Here is a 20989-nt window from a genome sequence, read left to right as displayed (position 1 = left end):
AAAAAAGATTTCATTTCTATAAAAGCACCATGATAAATCTTACCTTAATAAGAACTATAAACCTTCGCAGCCTTTGTCATGTACTGTACCTCCATCTGTGAAGAAAAATTACTTAAAAATCTATTATATTCTTAGAAAATAATAGCAGAGAAATTCTTAGTACAAATTTCAATAAAAGAATGAAATAAAACATAATTCCATTTTCCAATAGAAAAGAATAGAATAAAAAGAATGAAATATAACAAACAATTTTCCAATAGTTCTCCACGCCTCATCATATCAGGACATTCATTTCTACATATAAAATCAATTCTTTTTCATAGTATCAAAAGGACAATGCCTCGGTTTTTGTGTGATTGATAATATTGATGATCAAAAGCAGAATCTTCAAACCATTGGACTGCACTAAGACAAGCTAGCAACCAAAGCCACTAATTATTAATTAAAATTCTTCCTACAAGCCTATGTAAAAATGTCTGATCAGTTTCCAGTCATGGTGGGATACTGTACATAGAGCATAGTGTGGAATGGAGAGAAAGAAAAGAATGGAAATATATTTGGTTTGAACCCAGCTAGTGAAGGGTTTAGTATTGATGTTTTCCAATGCTAGATTTGTGAAGTAGCATTTTTCAAGAAAATAATTTCAATTATGTATTTTTGTTGAACACCATGTGATCTGACTACTAAAAAGTTCAGCTGAAATCTATGTGCCAAACCCCATTTTACATATATTTTAGACCTATAAATACACTATATAAATATTTTTGGAGATAGTTTGAAATACAAATGGCAATTTGTATGCGGTTTGTAAAATATCAATATGGGGTTTGTAAAATATCATTTAGAAAAACCTTACTGTTTTAATGTAAAAAAACCCTACCTCAACATATTATATTACATATAGGGAAGGTTTTTAAAATCCAACCATGACAATCTTGAACAATGAATTCATAATTTAACTTGATCATCATCTTTCCATATGCCAATTGTGAACAAGTTCAAGGGCAGAAAATTAAACATCATTGAATCAAGACTGTAATCCTGGAATCGCACTGTCTTTCAAATATCAAATATCATTCTTTTTTTGTTATATCGCATGATTAGTAAATATTCATATAGTTCTTCATATACATATAATTTCCATTTTTATTGTGTAATTTAAAATATGTAAAACATTATAGATCTCTGTAGTATGATATTAACAAATATATAGATTTTAAACCAAGACCTGGCTATAATGATATGTGAGCAAGTGTGTCCTCACCCAATTTACACTTCCAGTATAATCAAGTTTTTTAGTTTCTAAGTGTTCTATCTCTGGCTATTCGGTAAACAGGAAAGAGAGCTTCTTTGTTGAAATAATTGCCTCTTAAGATCATAAGGAGCATATGTTACAAAAAATATTCATCCAATTAATTAACAAAAAGACCTAACCTGACAAAGTTCAGCCAAAGAGCAATTGACAGACGATTAGCCATACCAAGTGTGTCTCCAAGGCCACTAGAGGAGGTGCATTTTCCTAGTTTCCTTCCCTATCTAAACACATGGGCCAGGCATATTCCAGCCATAGGAGACAGCGCTTAAGGGACATATCAAAGAGGTAACTTAATAACTTTCTAATTCTGCTTGGTTCCTCAAATACCATTTAAAAATAGAAGTCAAGATAAATACTAGTGATAGTCTTGAAAACGGGAGAATTAAAATTCCCATCATACGACAGTTGCCCTTCTCGTTTTCTTAGTAGTTTATTAATCTGCCTAAAATACATAGAAAGCAATAACAAGGGAAATACATCAGCAGCAAGGGAAATGAAGCAATGCTTATTTAATAAAATGTCAAAATATAAAATAAAATATCTTCTGTAAAATGTTCTGGAATTTGACTTTTACAATCAAACATGCTATGTATGTATGTATGTATGTATGTATGTATGTATGTATGTATGTATGTTTATTTATCTCTTTATTTATTTAACATTACCATTTAATCTTGCTTAATATTCAGCCCTTTATAATATCAAAGACCCCATCTATCAAGCAACATGGGGTGTTTCACAGGTAGATTGTTTCCTGGGCCCATTCTGCAGTCACAGAAGTAAATTATATGTTGTATATGGGATATATAATTCATTCAAAATATAATCAATTTTTATGTGAATGGACAAGATATTTTGTTCAAACTAATCTGCGTTGCATTCTAAAAATGAAATAGGTCCTCAATTAGCTAAATATTTTAATAAGATAATGGAAATACAGTAGTATCTCAACTTAAGAACTTAATTCATTCTGTGACCAGAAAAGTTTGTAAGTAGAAGCAATTTTTCCCATAGGAATCAATGTAAAAGCAAATAATGCATACAAACCCATTAGGAAAGAAATAAAAGCTTGGAATTTGGGTGTGGGGAGCAGGAAGAAGAAGAACAGGAGGAGGACAGTCAAAGGAAGAAGGTGAGGTGAGGTGAATCAAAAAAATCCAAAACTTTAAGGCTTAAAAATAAAAGAGGGACTCTGAGGTGGCGAGGAGGAGCACGCACCTCCCATACAACCGGCGCAATATACTGCGCCAGAGAGAGAAACCCAGGCGGGCGAGAGGGGGGAACTTCCCACTCCTTTGACCAAAAGACTGCTGCTGCTGCTGCTGCTGTTACCTGCTTCCTCTTCCTTCCCATGCTGAAGGGCTCCCCTTTCCTCTCGCTCGCTCACTTTGTAGCCGGCGCCTTTCCTTCACTGTGGTGACTCCTCGGTTTGGCTGAAGCCAAGGTGATCCGGCCATGGCGAAGTGCCCCCTTTTGCCTTTCTGCACCCAGACGCTCTGGGAGGCAACCTCACGCCGGGTGTATGGGAGGCAGCGTGAGGGAGTCACCACAGCGAACTGGTTTATTTATTTATTTGTTTGTTTGTTTGAGTTGAGTTGAAAGGGACCTTACAGGTCATCAATTTCAACCCCCTGCTCAAGCAGGAAACCCTACACTTCCCCAGTCAGATGGCAGTCCAATCTCCTCTTGAAAACTTCCAGAGTTGGGGCATTCACAATCTCTGCTGGCAGGCTGTTCCACTGGTTGATCGCTCTGACCGTTAGAAAGTTCTTTCTTATCTCCAGGTTGAATCTCTCTTTGGTCAGCTTCCAACTGTTGTTCCTCGTCTGGCCCTCTGGTGCCCTGGAAAATAGTGTGACCCCCTCCTCTCCGTGGCAACCCCTTAAGTACCTGTATACAGCTATCATGTACCCCCTGGCCCTTCTTTTTACTAGACTATCCATGCCCAGCTCCATCAACCTTTCTTCAAATGGCCTGGTCTCTAGTCCCCTTATCATTTTAGTTGCTCTATTCTACACCCTTTCCAGAGTCTCTATATCTAGTCGCTGCTGCACATTGTTGGCCCATGTTTAACTGGTTATCCACCAAGACTCCAAGATCCCTTTCACAGTCACTTATGGTGAGTGTGGTTTCGCCCAGTTTGTATGTATCTTTTGGGTTTTTTTTTACTTAGGTGTAGGATTTTACTTTTTCTACATTGAACTTCATTTTGTTTGTTTCGGCCCACTGTACAAGTCTGTCTAGATCTTTCTGTACCCTGGGGTTATCCTCTGGGGTATTGGCCACTCCCACCAGCTTGGTGTCATCTGTGAATTTAATTAATCCCCCCTCTATTCCCCCATCTAGGTCGTTGATAAATATGTTAAAGAGTACTGGGATTAGGACTGATCCCTGTGGTACCCTGCTGTATACCTCTTTCCATGTGGACTTAGTCCCATTGAGGGCTACTCGCTGGGTGCGATTGGTCAGCCAGTTTTCAATCCATCTTGTTGTGTTACTGTTGATCCCGCTCTTCTTTACTTTGGAGAGTAGTAGGTTGTGTTCCACCTTGTCGAATGCTTTGCTAAAGTCTAGGTATATTAAGTCCACTGCATTTCTCTGGTCAATTGATTTGGTCACAGTGTCAAAGAATGAAATGAGGTTGGTTTGGTATGATTTGTTTCTGACGAATCCGTGTTGGCTGGTGGTTATTACGTTGTTCGACTCAAGGTGATGACAGATCTGTTTCTTGATTATCTTTTCTAGTATTTTCCCAGAAATAGACGTTAAGCTGATCGGTCTGTAGTTTCCTGGGTCTGTCTTTTTTGCCTTTTTTATAAATAGGGACCATGTCAGCTCATTTCCAATCGTCTGGTAGGTCTCCTGTGATCAAGGATTTTGGGAAAAAGATGTGGTACAGAGGTTAAATGATGACATCAGGTAGCTCCTTTAGGACTCTGGGATGCAGTCCATATGGTCCTGGTGATTAGTACTCATTGAGTTCCAATAGGTGATCTCTTACTGTATTTTTATTAAAGTCGAGTTTTGTTCCAGTTTTGATTTCTGCAGCTGTGATACAAACTCGTTTTGTTGTTTCTTTGCGAGTGAAAACAGTTGCGAAAAAAGTGTTGAGCAGTTCTGTTTTCTCTTTATTGTCCATTACTTCTTTGCCATCTCCTCTTTTTAGTGGACTGACTGCTTCCTTGATTTTTTGGGGGGTGTTTATGTGTTGGAAGAAGCTTTTTTTTGTCTTGGACTTTTGTTGCTAGGCTTAGTTCATACTGGGCTTTTGCTGTCCTGATTTTTTCTTTGCAGATTCTGGCTGTTTGTTGGTAATCTGCCTTGGTTATGTGCCCTTTTTTCCATTTTTTGTATCTGTCTTTTTTTTTCATTCAGTTTGTTTATTAGGTCTTTGTATAGCCAAGCTGGTTTCTTTTTGGATTTTGTGTGTTTCTTTTTCATTGGGACAGCATTGTTTTGGGCTTTTGTGATCGTGGTTTTTAAGATTTCCCAAGCTTTTTGTGTGGTTTTGCCTTTCAGGGCTGATGTTCAGAGGATCACTCTCAAGTTTGCTCTGAGTTTATTGAAGTCTGCTTTTTTAAAATCTGGGATTTTGGTGTTGTTGGGTCCAGTTGGTTGTGTTGCTAATATATTGAATTTGAGGATGTCGTGGTCACTTTCACCCAGCACTCCATCTGTTTTGACCCCTACTATTGTTTCTTCTCTGTTTGTGAGAATTAGGTCCAGTGTGGCTGCCCCTCTAGTTCCCTCCTCTAATTTTTGGACTATGAAGTTGTATGCAAGGCATGTCAGAAATTTGTTTGATTTTTCGCTTGGTGCGGAATTATTTTTCCAATTTATGTCCCGGTAATTAAAGTCTCCCATTATTACTGTGTTGTTTTTCTTGCATATGTGTGTCAGTTGGTTGTTGAAAAGGCTGTCCATTGTTTCTGTTTGTTTTGGTGGTCTGTAGTACACACCAATTGTTGTGTTACACTTTTTTTCTTTAATATTGACCCATAAGCTTTCTAGAGGGTTTTCTTCTTTTGTAGCTTGTATCTCTGTGACGTTGTAGTGGTCTTTTATGTGCAACTCCACCTCCTTTTTTGTGTGATCTGTCTTTTTTTAAAAAAAAGTTTGTATCCTTTAATCTGTATATTCCAGTTGTGTGTTTCGTCCCATGAGCAGTGTTCCCTCTAATTTTTTTCCGGGCTGGGTGGAAAAGTATAGTGTCTGAGCGGGAGTCCCTTCAGGACTGGGTGGCATAGAAGTCTAAATGAATGAATGAATGAATGAATGAATGAATGAATGAATGAATAAATAAAGTGTGGGTGCGCGCTATCATGCATGCACGAGTTCTGACATCCATAATTCGCTCCCCCTCCTTTCTCTCTCTTTCTCTCCCTCCCTCCCTTTCTCTCTCATCTCTTTCTTTTCTCTCCCTCCCTTTCTCTCTTTCCTTTCTGTCCCTCCCTCTCTCTCTATCTATCCTGCCTATCTCTCACTCTTTCTTTCTCTCCCTCCTTCATTCCCTCTTTTCTCTTTCTCCCTTCTCTCTCTTTCCTTTCTCTCCCTCCCTCTTTCTCTCTATCGTTTCTCTCACTCTTTCTTTCTTTCTCTCCCTCCTTCATTCCCTCTTTCTCTCCCCCCTTTCTCTCTCTTTCCTTTTTCTCCCTCTTTCTCTCTATCCTTTCTATCTCACTCTTTCTTTCTCTCCCGCCTTCAGTCCCTCTTTCTCTCCCTCCCTTTCTCTCTTTCCTTTCTCTCTCCTTTCTCTCTCTCTTTCTTTCTCTCCCTCCTTCATTCCCTTTCTCTCCCTCCTTTTCTCTCTCTTTCTTTTCTTTCTCTCCCTCCCTCTTTCTCTCCTGTGCCTGCCCTGCACCCCCCACCACAGATGGACCACGTTCAGCATCGCCCCCCCCCCACGGACGGCAAGAAGCTCAGCAGGCTGTGCCGCTAGGCTGCTTGCCTTTTGGTGGGCCCCAGTCATCGCCCCCCCACACGGACGGCAAGAAGCTTGGCGGCGGGCCACACTGCTAGGCCGCTTGCCTTTCAGCGGCCCCCAGTCGTCGCCCCCCCCACGGACGGACATCGTTGGTCTGGTGGATCCGCCCCCCACAGACAGACATTGGGCTGGCGGGGGGCGGCGGATCTGCCCTCCCCCCATGGATGGACATCGTTGATCCGGCGGATCCGCCCCCCCCCCCGCAGACGGACCTCGGGCTGGCGGCAGTCTGGCGGATCCGCAACCACCACCACCCATGGTAAGGGGCTTACCCACCTTAGCCGGAAGGAGAAAGGGTTAAAGGGGCGGGAAGGTAAGCAGGCCTGCATTTGGCCCCTTTCTTTCCCGCCTTTCCGCCTTTACTGTGCGCTGTAGTGAGGGAATTTAAAATCTCAGCACAGTTTGCCAATTCTAGTGCAGACGTAGGTCCTCTGCACTAAAATTGCAATCTTCTGGGCTGAGATTTTTAAATCTCCTGTGCTACAGCACACAACTCAGCTTACAGGGAACACTGCCCACCAGGTTTCGGTGATTCCAACTATGTCGTATTTGCCTTCGTGGATTATAATTTCTAGTTCACCCTGTTGTTTCCCTAGGCTTTGTGCATTGGTATAAAGGCATTTGAGTTCTTTGTGCCTGTTTTTGGAAGGGCCCTTGGTGTCTTCTGGTTGGTGTTTGTTTGTGTCTCCCTTCCCTTCCCTTCCCTTTTTAGTTTGTTGTTGACCTTGTTTGCTGAGGGGCCCTGATTGGTGTTAGGTTCTGGAATATGGTTATTCCTTCTCCAAACACCCAGAGAAAGGAAAATGCTTTGTTAGCTCTGGACTACCAAAGCCTACTTAAGCCCGAGATGGCCATTATTAAAGGGGAATGATAGGAAACTGGCCGGGCCTTCGTGCTGCTCTCAAATTTCCTGGGAAATTTTTCCGGGCTCAGGTTCTTAAGTAGAAAATGGTTCTTAAGAAGGGGCAAAAAAATCTTTGAACACCCGGTTCTTATCTAGAAAAGTGCTTAAGAAGAGACGTTCTTAAGTAGAGGTACCACTGTAATGCATACAAAGGGCCCCTATTTAAAAAAACACAGGTAACTGGTGAGCCTTTTGAATACTATAAACAGCAGGAATCACCCTTGTAACTGAACATTTGACTGTGCGGATTAATGAGACATGGGGAAACCTGGTGGGATTATAAATGCTGCTCGATTGAACATCTTATGAAGTGAAAAAAGAAAATTTAACCAAGACCTACAAATTCAGAAAATTGAGAGAGAGCAAATTGGCAGATCCTGAGGATTATAAACATTTGCCTTTTGAGGAACAGTTCTGGGATTAAGTAAATTTTTCTAATATTGGCCTTTTGGCATGATGGAGAATTGGGATATTGACAGTGTGGGTTCTTCCCAGCTCAGGCGAACAGGTAGCAACCCACTGGTGATATTGCAATGACATCACTGACCTGGTTTGGTCCATGGGCATAGCCATCTCTCTTTTTTAAAAAAAAATTTCTTCTGAGCATGTGCAGAAGCTGAGTTTCCGGCACTGGGCATACAGTCGCCATCTTTATTATTATTATTATTTATTAGATTTGTATGCCGCCCCTCTCCGCAGACTCTTGTTTTTCACTTTTTAAATTTTTATTTTATTTTTTTGCCACTGTGCATGCACGCACCCACGAAGCACCTTTTAATATCTTGATCTGGTTTTCCCTGTTCTTGCCCTTTATCACTGTTATTATTATTATTGTTAATAGTTGATTCCTTCTCCCCTTTATTTTATTTTATTTCCATTTTAATTTCCCCCCCCTAAACTGCTGATAGATGGGAAGATAAAGCACACATCCTTTTATGTCACAGACCTAATCTAAAGAGGGGGATTACAGGAAATGGTGGTGCAGTTAAACTCTACAGATTCAGTCCTCATTGGTCATAGGGTGCTCTTAACCCATACTTGGAGGCTAGCTCCACCCGGCTTGGAGAAGCTGCAATTGGTTAACATGCTTCCATGCAACTTCAGAATATGAAATGGCCTTAAAATAGCATTGATTTCAAACTTATCTCCCTGGAGACTTTGTATTTTTTATTTTAAAATTCTGGAATTTTTTTCTATACCAGAGAAAATTTAAGCAGCTTAATAACTTTAAGTAACCTTTTCTCAAGTCGACGCTATAGAATGTTGTGTGCCAAAACAATTAGCCACAAGGACAGCCCCCCCCCCCACATGCCAATAATCTGATGAGCACCTAATTCCTACAACATTGTCAAACTACTTAGTAGGACTGTTTTACTATTATCCTTCTCATCTTTCCTATTTCCTTACCTTCTTATGATTATAACTTTGTTGCTTGTATTTTACAATTTATATTGTTGATTGCTTATTTACTATCATGTGACTATCACTAAGAGTTGTATCTTATGGTTTATGATGAATGTATGGTGATTATGGTCATGATTTATCACTTGTTGCTTGTATATACACTGGGAGCTTATGCACCAGAGACAAATTCCTTGTGTGTCCAATAGAGTTCTATTCTGTTCTATTCTAGGAGAGATAAACAGATCTGTGCTTCTTGTTAATATTTAACTGTGACTTTTCTTCCATTTTTGAACAACGTAAATATTTTCAGCTTTGTATTTACATGTGACAAGGAACAATATGCTATAAAAGTATATATATTATTACTGTTTCATTTAACTCATCTTTTTGTGAAGAAATATCTTCCAAACAGAGCAAAGTTTAATATTTGACTTTTTGTAGTCTTTATGTGAGGTCCTGATATCTTTGTTTTATTCTGTTCTAATTCTATGTTAAGCAGATTAATTAATAAGTTCCAGTTGTATCTTAAAAATGTAGTGGTGGGCTGTTTGCAAATCTTATTTGTTGCTGAATGCTGAAGAATTTGAATGAAACTTCATAAGCTCAGATATTAAGATTTCTAAAAAGAAAATAGCATATTCTGTTAATATTTTTCTTCTGTAACAAATTAACAGTTTGAGAAATAGTCATATTCCTCTCCAGGCTCTCCCTACAGCATGGTGAATACTAAGAGCTACAGAAAGGTTTTGTTCACCCTATCTGGAGGGTGTGGCAGTTTTGTTGTAACAACAGTGGAAAGAAAGAGTTAGATAAGAACGTTCAAATAATTGTTCAGCCGCAACAGTCAGAAGGCCCAGTTAGTCCAGTATTCCACAGGGCCGAATCATTTGGGAAACTCACAGGCATCAAGTGGGATCCTTTCTTTTACTATTGCTTCCCAGAAGCCAGTATTTCATATATGCTACTTACGATTCAGAAGACATTATAGCACAATTTAGTCAAGCCATAGGTAATCTCTATTCTCTGTGAATTTCTTTTTTGTAAATTATCTAAAGGGATGCTAATTGCATCTGAGAGTAGATAATCTCACTGTTTATACATCATGCAAAAAAAATTAAAAAGACCTGTTTGCCTTCATCCCCTCTGCATTAGACATTGCCTGGATGCCCTACATCAGGGGTCTCCAACCTTGGCAACTTTAAGACTTGTGGACTTCAAATCCCAGAAGTCCACAAGTCTTAAAGTTGTCAAGGTTGGACAGCCCTGCCTTAGAGCACTGAGGGGGAACCTTTTTTTGCTCAGGTGCCAAAAAGGTGTGCACACATGCAGTGGTGTGATGGCACGTGCTCACCCCATAATGCAATGGCCTCCCCTCATGCTTGCGCACCTCCCCCCCCCCACTGCCCCCATTTCCAAACTTCCGGTTGGCCTGTTGGGTTGTTTTTCTCCATCCACACAGGCTCTAGAGGCTTTCCTGAAGCCTGGGGTGGGTGAAAAACAGCCCAATGGGTGAAAATGGCCTCTCCCTTGCCCTCCAGAAGACTAAAAATCAGCTGGTCAGCATGCACATGTGCGCTGAAGTTGACATAGGGCAAAGCCTTGCGTGCCCTCAGATATGGCTCGGTGTGCCACCATCACTGCCCTAGAAGGCTCCACATTCTAGTACTCTGAGATGGAGACCAAAAGTAATTTCTGTCTGGTCATTTGATCATTTCACATATTCCATAGTATGCATGACCTACGTTAGCTGTTTTCACTGAAAATACCAATTGCTGTAGTCTTTTCTCCTAAAATATTGACTCTTGTTTCAGTATTTTAATTGATCTTTTTTTTTCTAGTTTGACTGCTTTCTGGTATGCAATATTGCAAAGTATGATTACATTGTCAACTATAATGCTAGTATTCCTCTGAAAAAGCTGTATCATAATTACAGTTACTTATGTATAATCTACCAATAGATATTTGCACATATTTACATCATCCTCATTTTTATTTTTATCTAGTATCATTTATAAAAAGCCATTAAACCTATGGTTATTCTCCATGCTTTGATCGACAGGAGAGTCCAGGTTGGGTCATCTCTAGTCCTCTATCTCTATGACTGTATTAAATAACTGAATACCTCCCTGGTCACGGTCTTCAATTTTTTCAGTGAAGTCGCAGCTCTTGGATGTGCTTTGTTTGACTCCTGAAATTGGAGCTATTGTGTTTAGTGTGATTTATTTCCTGGTGGAGAACTCTTTATTTATTCCTGGCTCCCCTTGATCAGATCTTGCTTTAATGAAGCAGGAAAGGAGTATTTTGAATTGGAGGGACTCACAACCTTGCAGTGCCCTCCATTGGCCACCCCACTGGCTGGTGAGCAATCAGGAATTCACTGAATTGCCGGCTGACAATCAGTGCTTTGCTGGTTAACCACGGCTGCGGTGCCAACTTTTTCAATGGCTCGGACATTTCTAACAGGATGGTCCTGCGACTGGATCCTGTCTTTCTTCCCAAGATCAATTCCTGGTTTCACTGAGCTCAGGAGTTGATCTTGCCTGACTTGTGTCCAAGACCTAATCACCCCTTGGAACTCCGAGTCTGCGGAGAGGGGCGGCATACAAATCTAATAAATATTAATAATAATAATAATAATAATAATAATAATAATAATAATTATTATTATTATTATTATTATTATTATTATTATTATTATTATTATTATTATTATTATTATTATTATTAAACACAAGTGGTATACTCTGGAGATGAGGCAGGCACTCTGCATTTAAATCTCGTCTTTCCAGAAATTTGTTCTTGCCATCAACTCTGGACCAAAATGTAACACCTTCCAAGGTAGGTCAGTGGCTGAGAGCCTGTATAGCCAAGTCTACGAGCTTCAGTCACTCCCAGTGATTAGTGGCATCATGAGTCGCTCGACTAGGAGTGTGGCCACTTCCATGATCTGGGCTTTTCAGGCGTCAGTAGAGGAGATATGCCGGGAAATGACCTGGTCATCCCTGTCTCCCTTTATCAGACATTACTGTCTCAATATTTATGCCTCATCTGAAATTGTCTTTGGCAGGAGAGTCATCCAATGGGTTTTATTGGAGGCAGAAGTTCCGGAGCAGACCGTTTCCTGCCCTTGAGACTGCCAAACCCCTTTGGTATGTCCCATCCTGGACTCCCCTGTCGATCGGAGCATAGAAAATAGACATTGGTTCTTAACTGATATGTCCTTTTTCATGTGGATCGACAGGGGAGTCCAGCCCCACCTGGTGTGTGGTATGGTGGCTCACTAGGTGGTAGTGGCGGTTGGTTTTTTCATTTCGCTGTTATTGTTGCTTGTTTCTTGTTCAAGACTTCTCTTTAGTTTGAGTGCAGTTTTTCTTGATTTGCTTCGACTTCATTTTCAAAATTGGAGACCGTGACCAGGGAGACATGTCATAGAGCTGGAGGAGTAGAGATGACCCATCCTGGACCACCCCATTAATCCACATGAAAAAGGACGTATCAGGCAAAAACCAACATTCATTTTATTCAGCAGCTAATTAACAGTATAGATTACACCCCCATCTCATATACCAAATTATTCGCTTTAATGATAGTTGGTTTCTTCATCATTTTATGCTTTCCTTCCTGTATTTACGAATGCTTCTGTTGATCAGAGATAGCGATAAAGCAGCAGAGAATACAAGGTAGGCACTCACTAAGAGGTATCCTAGCAACTCATTGTGCTACAAATATGCTGTTTCCCCAAGTGGAAAGTAGAAAAAAGAATAGAAAGCATTCTGGTGAGCTTTGTTTCTATACCTGCAAAATCTGGCTTTTGAGTGATAGGTTTTGAGCCAAGGACACAAAGAAAAAGGGATTGTGTGCATCTCTGTTTGGGTATGTGTGAGAAATACAGACATTTATTTTGTTTTCAATGACATTTGTGAAAATACCTAGGATTTTCATTAAACTTTTCTTGCCAAAGTTATGGTGGGTTGGGGTTATCTGGGATAACTGTTTTCTGTGTCAGCTTCATTTAGGTTATCTGATTTGTGGAGTTGCACTGTATGTAAAGGACCACTATATTGTTACAGAAATGCACGGAATCAAAGATGAATCCACATGGGGTCAATATAAACAAAAAAAAGAATGACATTGCCATAGGTGCATACTACAGGCCACCCAACCAAGCAGAAAAAATAGGTGTACTTTTTGCCAACCAACTAACAAACATATGTAGGAAACACACCACAATAGTAATGGTGGATTTCAATTACCAGTATCCTGACATTAATTGGAAGTCTAATTCTGCACCAAGTGAGAAATCGCATAAGTTCCTGATCAACCCAGTTGACAACTTTTTTTATCCAAAAGGTAGAGGAGGGAACTAGAAGGACAGCTCTACTCGATTTAATTCTTAGAAACAGAAGTGATAGAATAACTCAACATAATAAATGTTATCTGTTATTGTTTCTTCGACATTATTTCCATTTTTGTCAATGGAAATAATGTCAAAGGAACAGTGGTGGATAATATTTATCACATTGAGTTATCCTACATGAAATTCTCTGTGGAAGTTGTGCCATGTTCTGTTGGCAGATGGCAATTTGGCGGAGGCAAAATGGCCATGACAAGTTGGCTGCGGCGAATTGACCTTGGCTAGAGCCCTTGTCAGGGTTCCAAGTTGCGTCTGTACAGCAGGGCTAAAATTTCCGTTTGCTGAAGTATGTCCCATTTCTCATTAATTTTTCCTATCTTCATATTGTTGATTGCTCCTTGTACTGTCATGATGTGTATATTTTTGTGCTCTGATTATGCCATACTCCCACTGCCTATCTGTAATTAGAACAATTATATTTTAGTTTGTGTGGTTTATATTATAATGGGAGAAGCACCACTCCCACACAAATATTATGGGTCTTTGAAGGACGCACAACCAGAATTTCAAATCCATATTGATGGAAGCCACCTGTTTTTCAAAACAATTTTCGTAGTTATAATCACACACATTTGTCCAAAGTCCCAATTAGTGCCAGTTGTAAATAATAATAATAATTTAATAATAATTTATTCGATTTTTATGCCGCCCCTCTCCGAAGACTCGGGGCGATTTCTCACTTGGTGCAGAATTAGTCTTTCAGTTAGTGTCAGGATAATTGAAATCCACCATTACTATTGTGGTGTGTTTCCTACATATGTTTGTTAGTTGGTTGGCAAAAACTACATCTATTTTTTCTGCTTGATTGGGTGGCCTGTACTATGCACCTATGGCAATGTCATTCTTCTTTTCGTTTATATTGACCCCATATGCATTCATCTTTGATTCCGTGCATTTCTGTAACAATGTAGTGGTCCTTTACATACAGTGCAACTCCACAAATCAGATAACATAAAGACAATCCTCCATTCCCACCAAGAATCCCAGGCCATCATATTTTGAAATGAATATTTAGCGGCTGCTCTTAGCACTGGGAGTGTGATTCTTTGCCCACCCCCATAATAATAGAAATCATAAAATTCCATTGTGAGTTGAATTCTATTCCCTACTTTTAGTCTCATAGTTAGAACACTGTAGCCTTGTTGAGGAGAAGTAACTTATCTACTTTCATTTGAAATGGACTGGCAGTTGCTTGTAAGATCAAGTGACTACTTGGCTGGTGATAGTCATTATATATTAGCTCCTATTTCTCTTAGTCCCTATAATGTTTTGCTAATTTTTTACTCCGAATGTTAACCTTAATAGTACCTCTTTTTCTTATTTATTTTTATTAACCTACAGGTGCCTACAAAGAAGCTGAAGAAATATGAGAGAGAATATCAAATGATGAGGGAGAATCAGCTGCAGCAGGAAGACCCTTTGGATCGATATAAGGTAATGAGTTGCCATGTGCTCAGATATTTTCCATTAGAACAGAAAGAGATGGCCTTTACAAGCTAAAAGGAGAGATCTGAGCAGTGTGTTCACAATTGCCTGTTGTGGCACATTTCAAGAGGCTTATTTCAAATAGTTTATTGTTCATTTTTTTATTTTACTTGAAGCCGTTAAATTTATTTTATTTAAGAACAACACATAATGTTTTTATTTTCTCAGTTTATATGTTTGTAGGTTATACTTCTGGGAAACTGCATGGGATGCTGAAAAAGAATGAGGGATTCTCTTCTACTGACATGCAAAGGAGGCAAAGAATTATGTGTTAGACAAAGTTATGTGTAGTTCACTATCTTAGATGCATTTTGGAAGGCAAATGCTTCCATAATTGACTGATGGCACTGAATGAATGACTTTTTCCTCTATGGTACAAATACTCTTGCTGATTTATAACACTCTCTATCTCATAGACTGAGAGGGAGAGGTGGTGAAATAATTCATTTTATTGAACCACATTTCAATGTTATGTCCAAGCAAAACAAAACAGAATTCCTTAGTAAAGTGGAACTCTAGTTTTATCCATTTTGTTACATTTTTGGTCTGAACTCTCATAACTAGTTGCATGGAAAAAAATGACAACCTGAAATGGAAGTTTAAATAGTATTTCTACCACTATTCTTCCACTCAGTTGGCATGTTATTTACATTTACTTGTAGCCTACCTTACAGGGATGTTGTAAGGATTATTGCGATAATGTATTTGAACCACTGAGTTGTTGAAATGGGTTTTATTAAGTATTAGGACTGAAGAATTGCAATGTGTAAAACTAATAGGTCAAATTATTTCCATGTTTCTTGGACTTTTGTAAGTATTGTTATTTGTTATATGTATTTGGGAGCTTACATTGGTAGATTGTTTTTTAAAATACCCAAATTTATACCAATTCGTTTTAGATAAGATAAATCAAATTTTGAGTAATCTGAAAAATTGGATTTTTAATTATTATACAGCAATGATCTAAAGCAGAATTTGAATTCTAGCTTAAAATAATATGTACATGATATTCAGGGATGGGTTCTAACTTACCTCGCTGCCAGTTCGCTTCCTCCCAGGCCATCTGGATTTCAGCACGCTTTGCACACACACGCATGAACAGTGCCAATTTTTTTTTAAAAAAAAACCTACCCAAAAAAGCCAAAACACATGCGCAGTGCCAGAAAGTTGGCTTCTGCACATACGCAGAAGAGAAAACCCCCCGGGAAAAATCCCTCCCCCAAATAAAAAACAATTCCCCAAAAAAGATGGTGGCATCCATGGACCAGCACCAAGTGAACCGGTTCTGTGACATCATTGTGATGTCACCAGCAAGTTGTTACCAGTTCAGGTGAACCAATCCAAACTGGAAGGAACCCACCTCTGATAAAGTTCATGCTACATGTCAAATTATATAATTTTAAAGTTTAGATCTGCATCTAAACCTTAAAATTAAAAAATCTCTTGAGAGATTTTTGTTCCCAAAGTGAACACTGAGGTATTGAGGGCTTGTGACTTTTGAATTCTGTGAGTGTGAGGTTCACAGAAAATGATAAGGAGGGATGAATTAGAATTGAAGATGTTAACATTGTGACTTCAAACATTCATAGTTAAATATGCAGGGCTATATACAAAAGAATGATTCATTGTTATAGGCAAGGCATTCAAATATGACAGTGTTACAGGCAATTCTTAAGCTAAATGATTTTCTTTTAAAATGCTGGATTTTAGACTGTTATTGATAGCAAGAGGCTCTTCTAAATCTTGGGGGTTTAACTATTATTTTTGATAGATCTACATTCTTTGAAATGAACTATGTTCTTAGTGATAAAAAGAATAGACACAACTTTGTTAAAGGACTTTTGAAGGGGGGGATAATTTCACTTTATATACCAAATAAGTTGGAGTTCACTTTTTTTATAATAACCTGTGGTAAAATGTAAATGTTGACAAAAGGCAAAATGCAGTGATGGAATTCCAGACCGATACTGGTGTAGATGATAACAAAAGACAAGATTTGATGATAATGTTTAAGAAACTGTTATTTGAGTTTAAATTAATTGATGTATGAGGTAAAGGAATTGCTAATGATTATAGTTTCACATATTATTTACAAGTCCACAGAGTGCAGCCTGGATAGATTACATATTTGTCTCACTATCTACAGGATGTTTCTGTGCCAATAACAGTACAAGTAATTCGCTATTTAAATGTGGGTTACGGTGGGATAGTACTTCCCCAAACATTTTTCAGTTTAATGGAAGTTTAATGTTGCCATACAACTAGATTGCTTCATGTTCCAATCAACAGGACCTAAGGAGCACTAGTTGGAACAGACTTTGCAGGAAGGGGAAAAACAATAATATGGTGACACCAATTCCCAACCCCCAGAATTGGTCCAGAAGGATCTGTGATTAGTAGTATGAAAAAACACTGAGAGATGAAGAAGTTCAAGAATAGATTCACCACCTCTATCTTACCACCAGCCCAAATCATTGATAATGATCAGGGCTCTCTCTATAATACATACCAGTCTGTATCTGATTGGAATGAGTCTAGAGATAATCCTCTCCCTCCAGAATCCACTGTAATTGCAGCCTGACCACTTTTTGGACCAGCAGTTATATAAGACAGCGAAGTTCAAGGACTATCAAGGTGGAAAGCATCAACTGTTCTTTCCACAAGTGCAGATCTGTATGATTTTAGAATTAGAATTCTTTATTGCCCAAGTGATTAAACACACAAGATCCCAAACTTCCATGGTGCACCTTCTAATGGCAGTGGGCTGATGGAATAGAACCTGTCTTTCCATAAGGAGGAAGCACACAGTAAGATGAGAAGTAATTGCCGAAGTATCTGTCCATGGTAATGGACTGATGTTAAAGTTCTGTACTACCGTTCACATCATGATTGCCTCAGAACAAAAGTCAGATTAGTGTGCAGCTATAGTATATGTTGAGCTGTTGAGGATTTAGAAGAGATCCTGGTTGCCATGGTGTCCACAAATTCCTGAGCTGTCCTGGACTCAGTGCCACGACTCAGCAGATTGAAATCCCCCAGCACCCTTTTGGCAGTTTGGCAGCAGAATCTATCAACTTGGACAGGGATGATGCCTAGCAGCAGTGAAGGCAAACCCCTAGCTGTTACCTCAATGAGAGGATAAATTGTTGATTTTTAAGATAGCATTTGGCTGGACCTCTGGCATGAAGGGACAGGCAGAATGCAACCCAGTTTCAGAACTTGCATATTTATATCCAGAGATCTGATAAGGATTTGTATTCATATTCAATTAAAAGCAATGTAAAGATGGCCGTCTATCCCAGAGGTCTCCAACCTTGGCAACTTTCTGAGGTGTGGACTTCAATTCCCAGAATTCCTCAGCTAGCATGGACTAGCTGAGTCCCTGAGCATGGCTGGCTGAGGAATTCTGGGAATTGAAGTCCACACCTCAGAAAGTTGCCAAGGTTGGAGATCTCTGCTCTATCCTATCAGATTGGAGAAGTCAGGCATTATATTTATCTGAGTTGATTTCTTCCCACGAATCAGATTTATATGCTGTTAGAGTAGTTTCTATTCCAGATTTCTTGATAGTACCAAATGGACTTTAAAATGTTGGAGTTTCAATTGAATTTGGCTTGGTAATCTAAAGGGACATCATTGTTTGGTGTCTTTTACTGCAGGAAAAATCTCTATATCTTTCCATCTTTCAAAAGCTTTGCAAATTCAGAATGAATATATTTTTACTTGTTATCTGTAAACTGGTACTTAACTCACATTACCTCATGCTCTCCAAAAAGTCCTGGTCTGCAAATCAACGTAATTGTATTCTTACTTTTTCTCTCAACATTCATTGTATCTTTAGGACCAACTGCTGTTTTTCTTGTGCTTCAGTAAAGCAAAGTTCTCTGCTAATATTATTTTATTTATTTTATTTATTTGAATTCTATGCTGCCCAATCCCGAAGGACTCATGGTGCTTACAATAATAATATAAATACTGTACAAATACAAGTAGATACAGAACAATAAGAAGTCGAATATAATATCTAAAACAATAAAACCCAGTAATAAAAAGAACCCATTAATTATAAAACAGTCATAATCACATGCATACATACCATTCATACAGTTTGTCCATTAAAGATGTACAATTCCTGGCCCCCAGGTCTGCCGGCAAAGCCAGGTCTTCATGGCCTTACGGAAGGCCAGTAGGGTAGGAACAGTATGGACATTGGGGGTAGTTGGTTCCATAGAGCTGGGGCGGCCACAGAGAAGGCCCTCCCCCGCAGTCCCACCAACCTGCATTGCTTAGTCGACGGGACCTGGAGGAGGCCAACTCTGTGTGCTCTTATTGGTCTCTGGGAGGTCTGTGGCAAAAGGCCAGTCATACAGTTGATGATTACACAATGAAAGGCGTTCCAACTTGCTCTTTAGAAATCTTTTGTAGCTTGAAAGTGTATAGATTTTATTCGGGAACCAGTCAGAGAATTTTGTCAGTGGCAGCTCTAAACAATGAGTTTTCCTTGCACAGCTTCAGTCTTGTCAACACTGAAATGGAATTAAGATTAAGTGGTTCTACTCATTGGCTCTCTTCAGAATCAGTCTCCTCCACTGACATCCATTCAGTAGGAGAATCCAGATTTATTTATTTATTTATTTTGTCAAGCTTAATAGATATAAGTATTATCATGATTATGAATACAGGAAATGGATAGGAATAAATGGGGACAGTAGCACAGGGATGGTAGGCATGTTGATGTGCTTATGCACACCCCTTATAGACCTCTTAGGAATGGGGTGAGGTCAACAGTAGACAGTTTAAGATTGAAGTTGTGGGGGTTTGGGGATGAAACCACAGAGTCAGGTAGTGCATTCCAGGCATTGATCACTCTGTTGCTGAAGTTGTGTTTTATGCAGTCGAGTTTGGAGCAGTTTACCTTCAGTTTGTATCTGTTGTATGTTATTGCAGTGGAAGCTGAAGTAGCCATTGACAGGTAGGATGTTGTAGCAGACAATTTTGTGTCCCAATTATTAGTAGAAGTAGAAAGAAAGAATTCTGTTCATGACTATTTCCTTGATATTGTTAGGATTCAGTATAATCAAGAGAAACCTGTTGTCTGCTATCAAAAAGAAATTTTAGATAACCAGGCAGGAGGAATTTGGAAATGGAGGAAAAACATTTCCTCATTGTTACTTAAGGATCAAAGGATGATCAAAAGAGATGTTTCTCAGTGCTGAAGACTCCTTCATTCCAAGAATGTTGGATACATTTACGATACAGTGAATTCTTTTGTTAACTTTGCAAAAATATTGAAGAACTCAGTGTGCTGCATGTATACATGCTTATTCACTGATAATGCTAAAAGAATTCCCACTGTTTCCTGACTGATAATATATTCACAACAAACACAGACAGCCTTTTTACAGATGAGCATAACCCTTTCTTCTTTATGCTTCGCTGAATGAGTCTCTAGTTCCACACTGCCTTGTTGAATTCTTCCACTATATCAAAGAACATTGGAACAAAATACTCAGGAAAAATGTGAACACAAGCTAGTTTTCTTTAATTTTCTACATCATGAGACATTAAGAAAAAATATATGTTACCGATTCTAATAACAGGGTAGTTTGGAGGGTCTGTCACAGTTGTGGAAGAGCTTTTGTTAGAAATTTGGGCAGCTGATCATTCTAGATTTACTTAATTGAATGCATCATTTGTTCATTGCCATGTTCCTGTGTCAGTTGTGTCTTTTTCTGAAATGTCTGTATTTCACTATTATTGAAAAAAACAAATAATCCCCTGGATTATTAGCGTTCAATTTTTGTAATAATGCCTGAATTGCGGTATCCCATTCATAAAAGAGACAGTGTTTGGTGTGGGTGGATCCATAGATAGTTCACTGAGTTTAAATGTACTGTTAGTATAGTAGTCTAATGAATGTGGCATACATTTTTTGTACTATGGTCCTATTTATCAGACACATTGAAAATAATTCTTGTACTTAAGTGCCAATTATGACCTCGTTTGATTGCCTGTATGGAGTGAACACTGGGTATGTCAGTGCAATTATTGTGTTTTGAATTTAACTCAAATGAGATTTCATATTTATTCAGTAATATATATGCATATGCATATTTTTTTTAAGTTTGGCTTTCAGTAATGAATGTGTTCTCTTACCACCTTTTTGTTGTTTAGTTTGAAGAGCAAATGTATGATAGAGGTTTTCTTTACATCTCCTTTATATTTCTCCTCTATCATATATTTTAAAGGTTGAAATACCATTGCTTATGTCAATCTATATTTTGCTAACTTGGCTACAGGTAGTTAGATGTTATTTAAATAACTTACTAAATAGTAGGATTTTGAGTACGAAGCATATGCCCTGAATAACTAAATCAACTAAATCAACTAAATTCCTCCCTGCAAAAACATTTTCCAAACCTGGTTTCTTCATATTAATAGAAACTTTATTATTCAGAAGGATTGCAGTTTGTTGAGCAATTA

The 20989-nt window shown here is 38.8% G+C and overlaps 1 protein-coding gene across 10 annotated transcripts in view; it reads left to right on the top strand.

The window, feature by feature from the left end:
* Positions 1-20989, top strand: part of RABGAP1L (RAB GTPase activating protein 1 like) — a 224733-nt gene that overhangs the window by 184045 nt on the left and 19699 nt on the right. For 9 of the 10 annotated variants that reach the window (XM_070746727.1, XM_070746725.1, XM_070746728.1 and 6 more), the window contains one exon: positions 14363-14455. In XM_070746727.1, the coding sequence (XP_070602828.1) occupies positions 14363-14455 (93 nt within the window). Of the gene's footprint in view, positions 1-14362; positions 14456-14674; positions 15440-20989 lie in introns of those variants that run through there. The other variant, XM_070746730.1, reaches the window with a different exon arrangement.

Source organism: Erythrolamprus reginae, chromosome 3 (genome assembly GCF_031021105.1).
Source record: "Erythrolamprus reginae isolate rEryReg1 chromosome 3, rEryReg1.hap1, whole genome shotgun sequence".
Classification (NCBI taxonomy): domain Eukaryota; kingdom Metazoa; phylum Chordata; class Lepidosauria; order Squamata; family Dipsadidae; genus Erythrolamprus; species Erythrolamprus reginae.
Note: the sequence above shows the minus strand (reverse complement) of the source record. Positions and strands in the feature narration are given on the sequence as shown.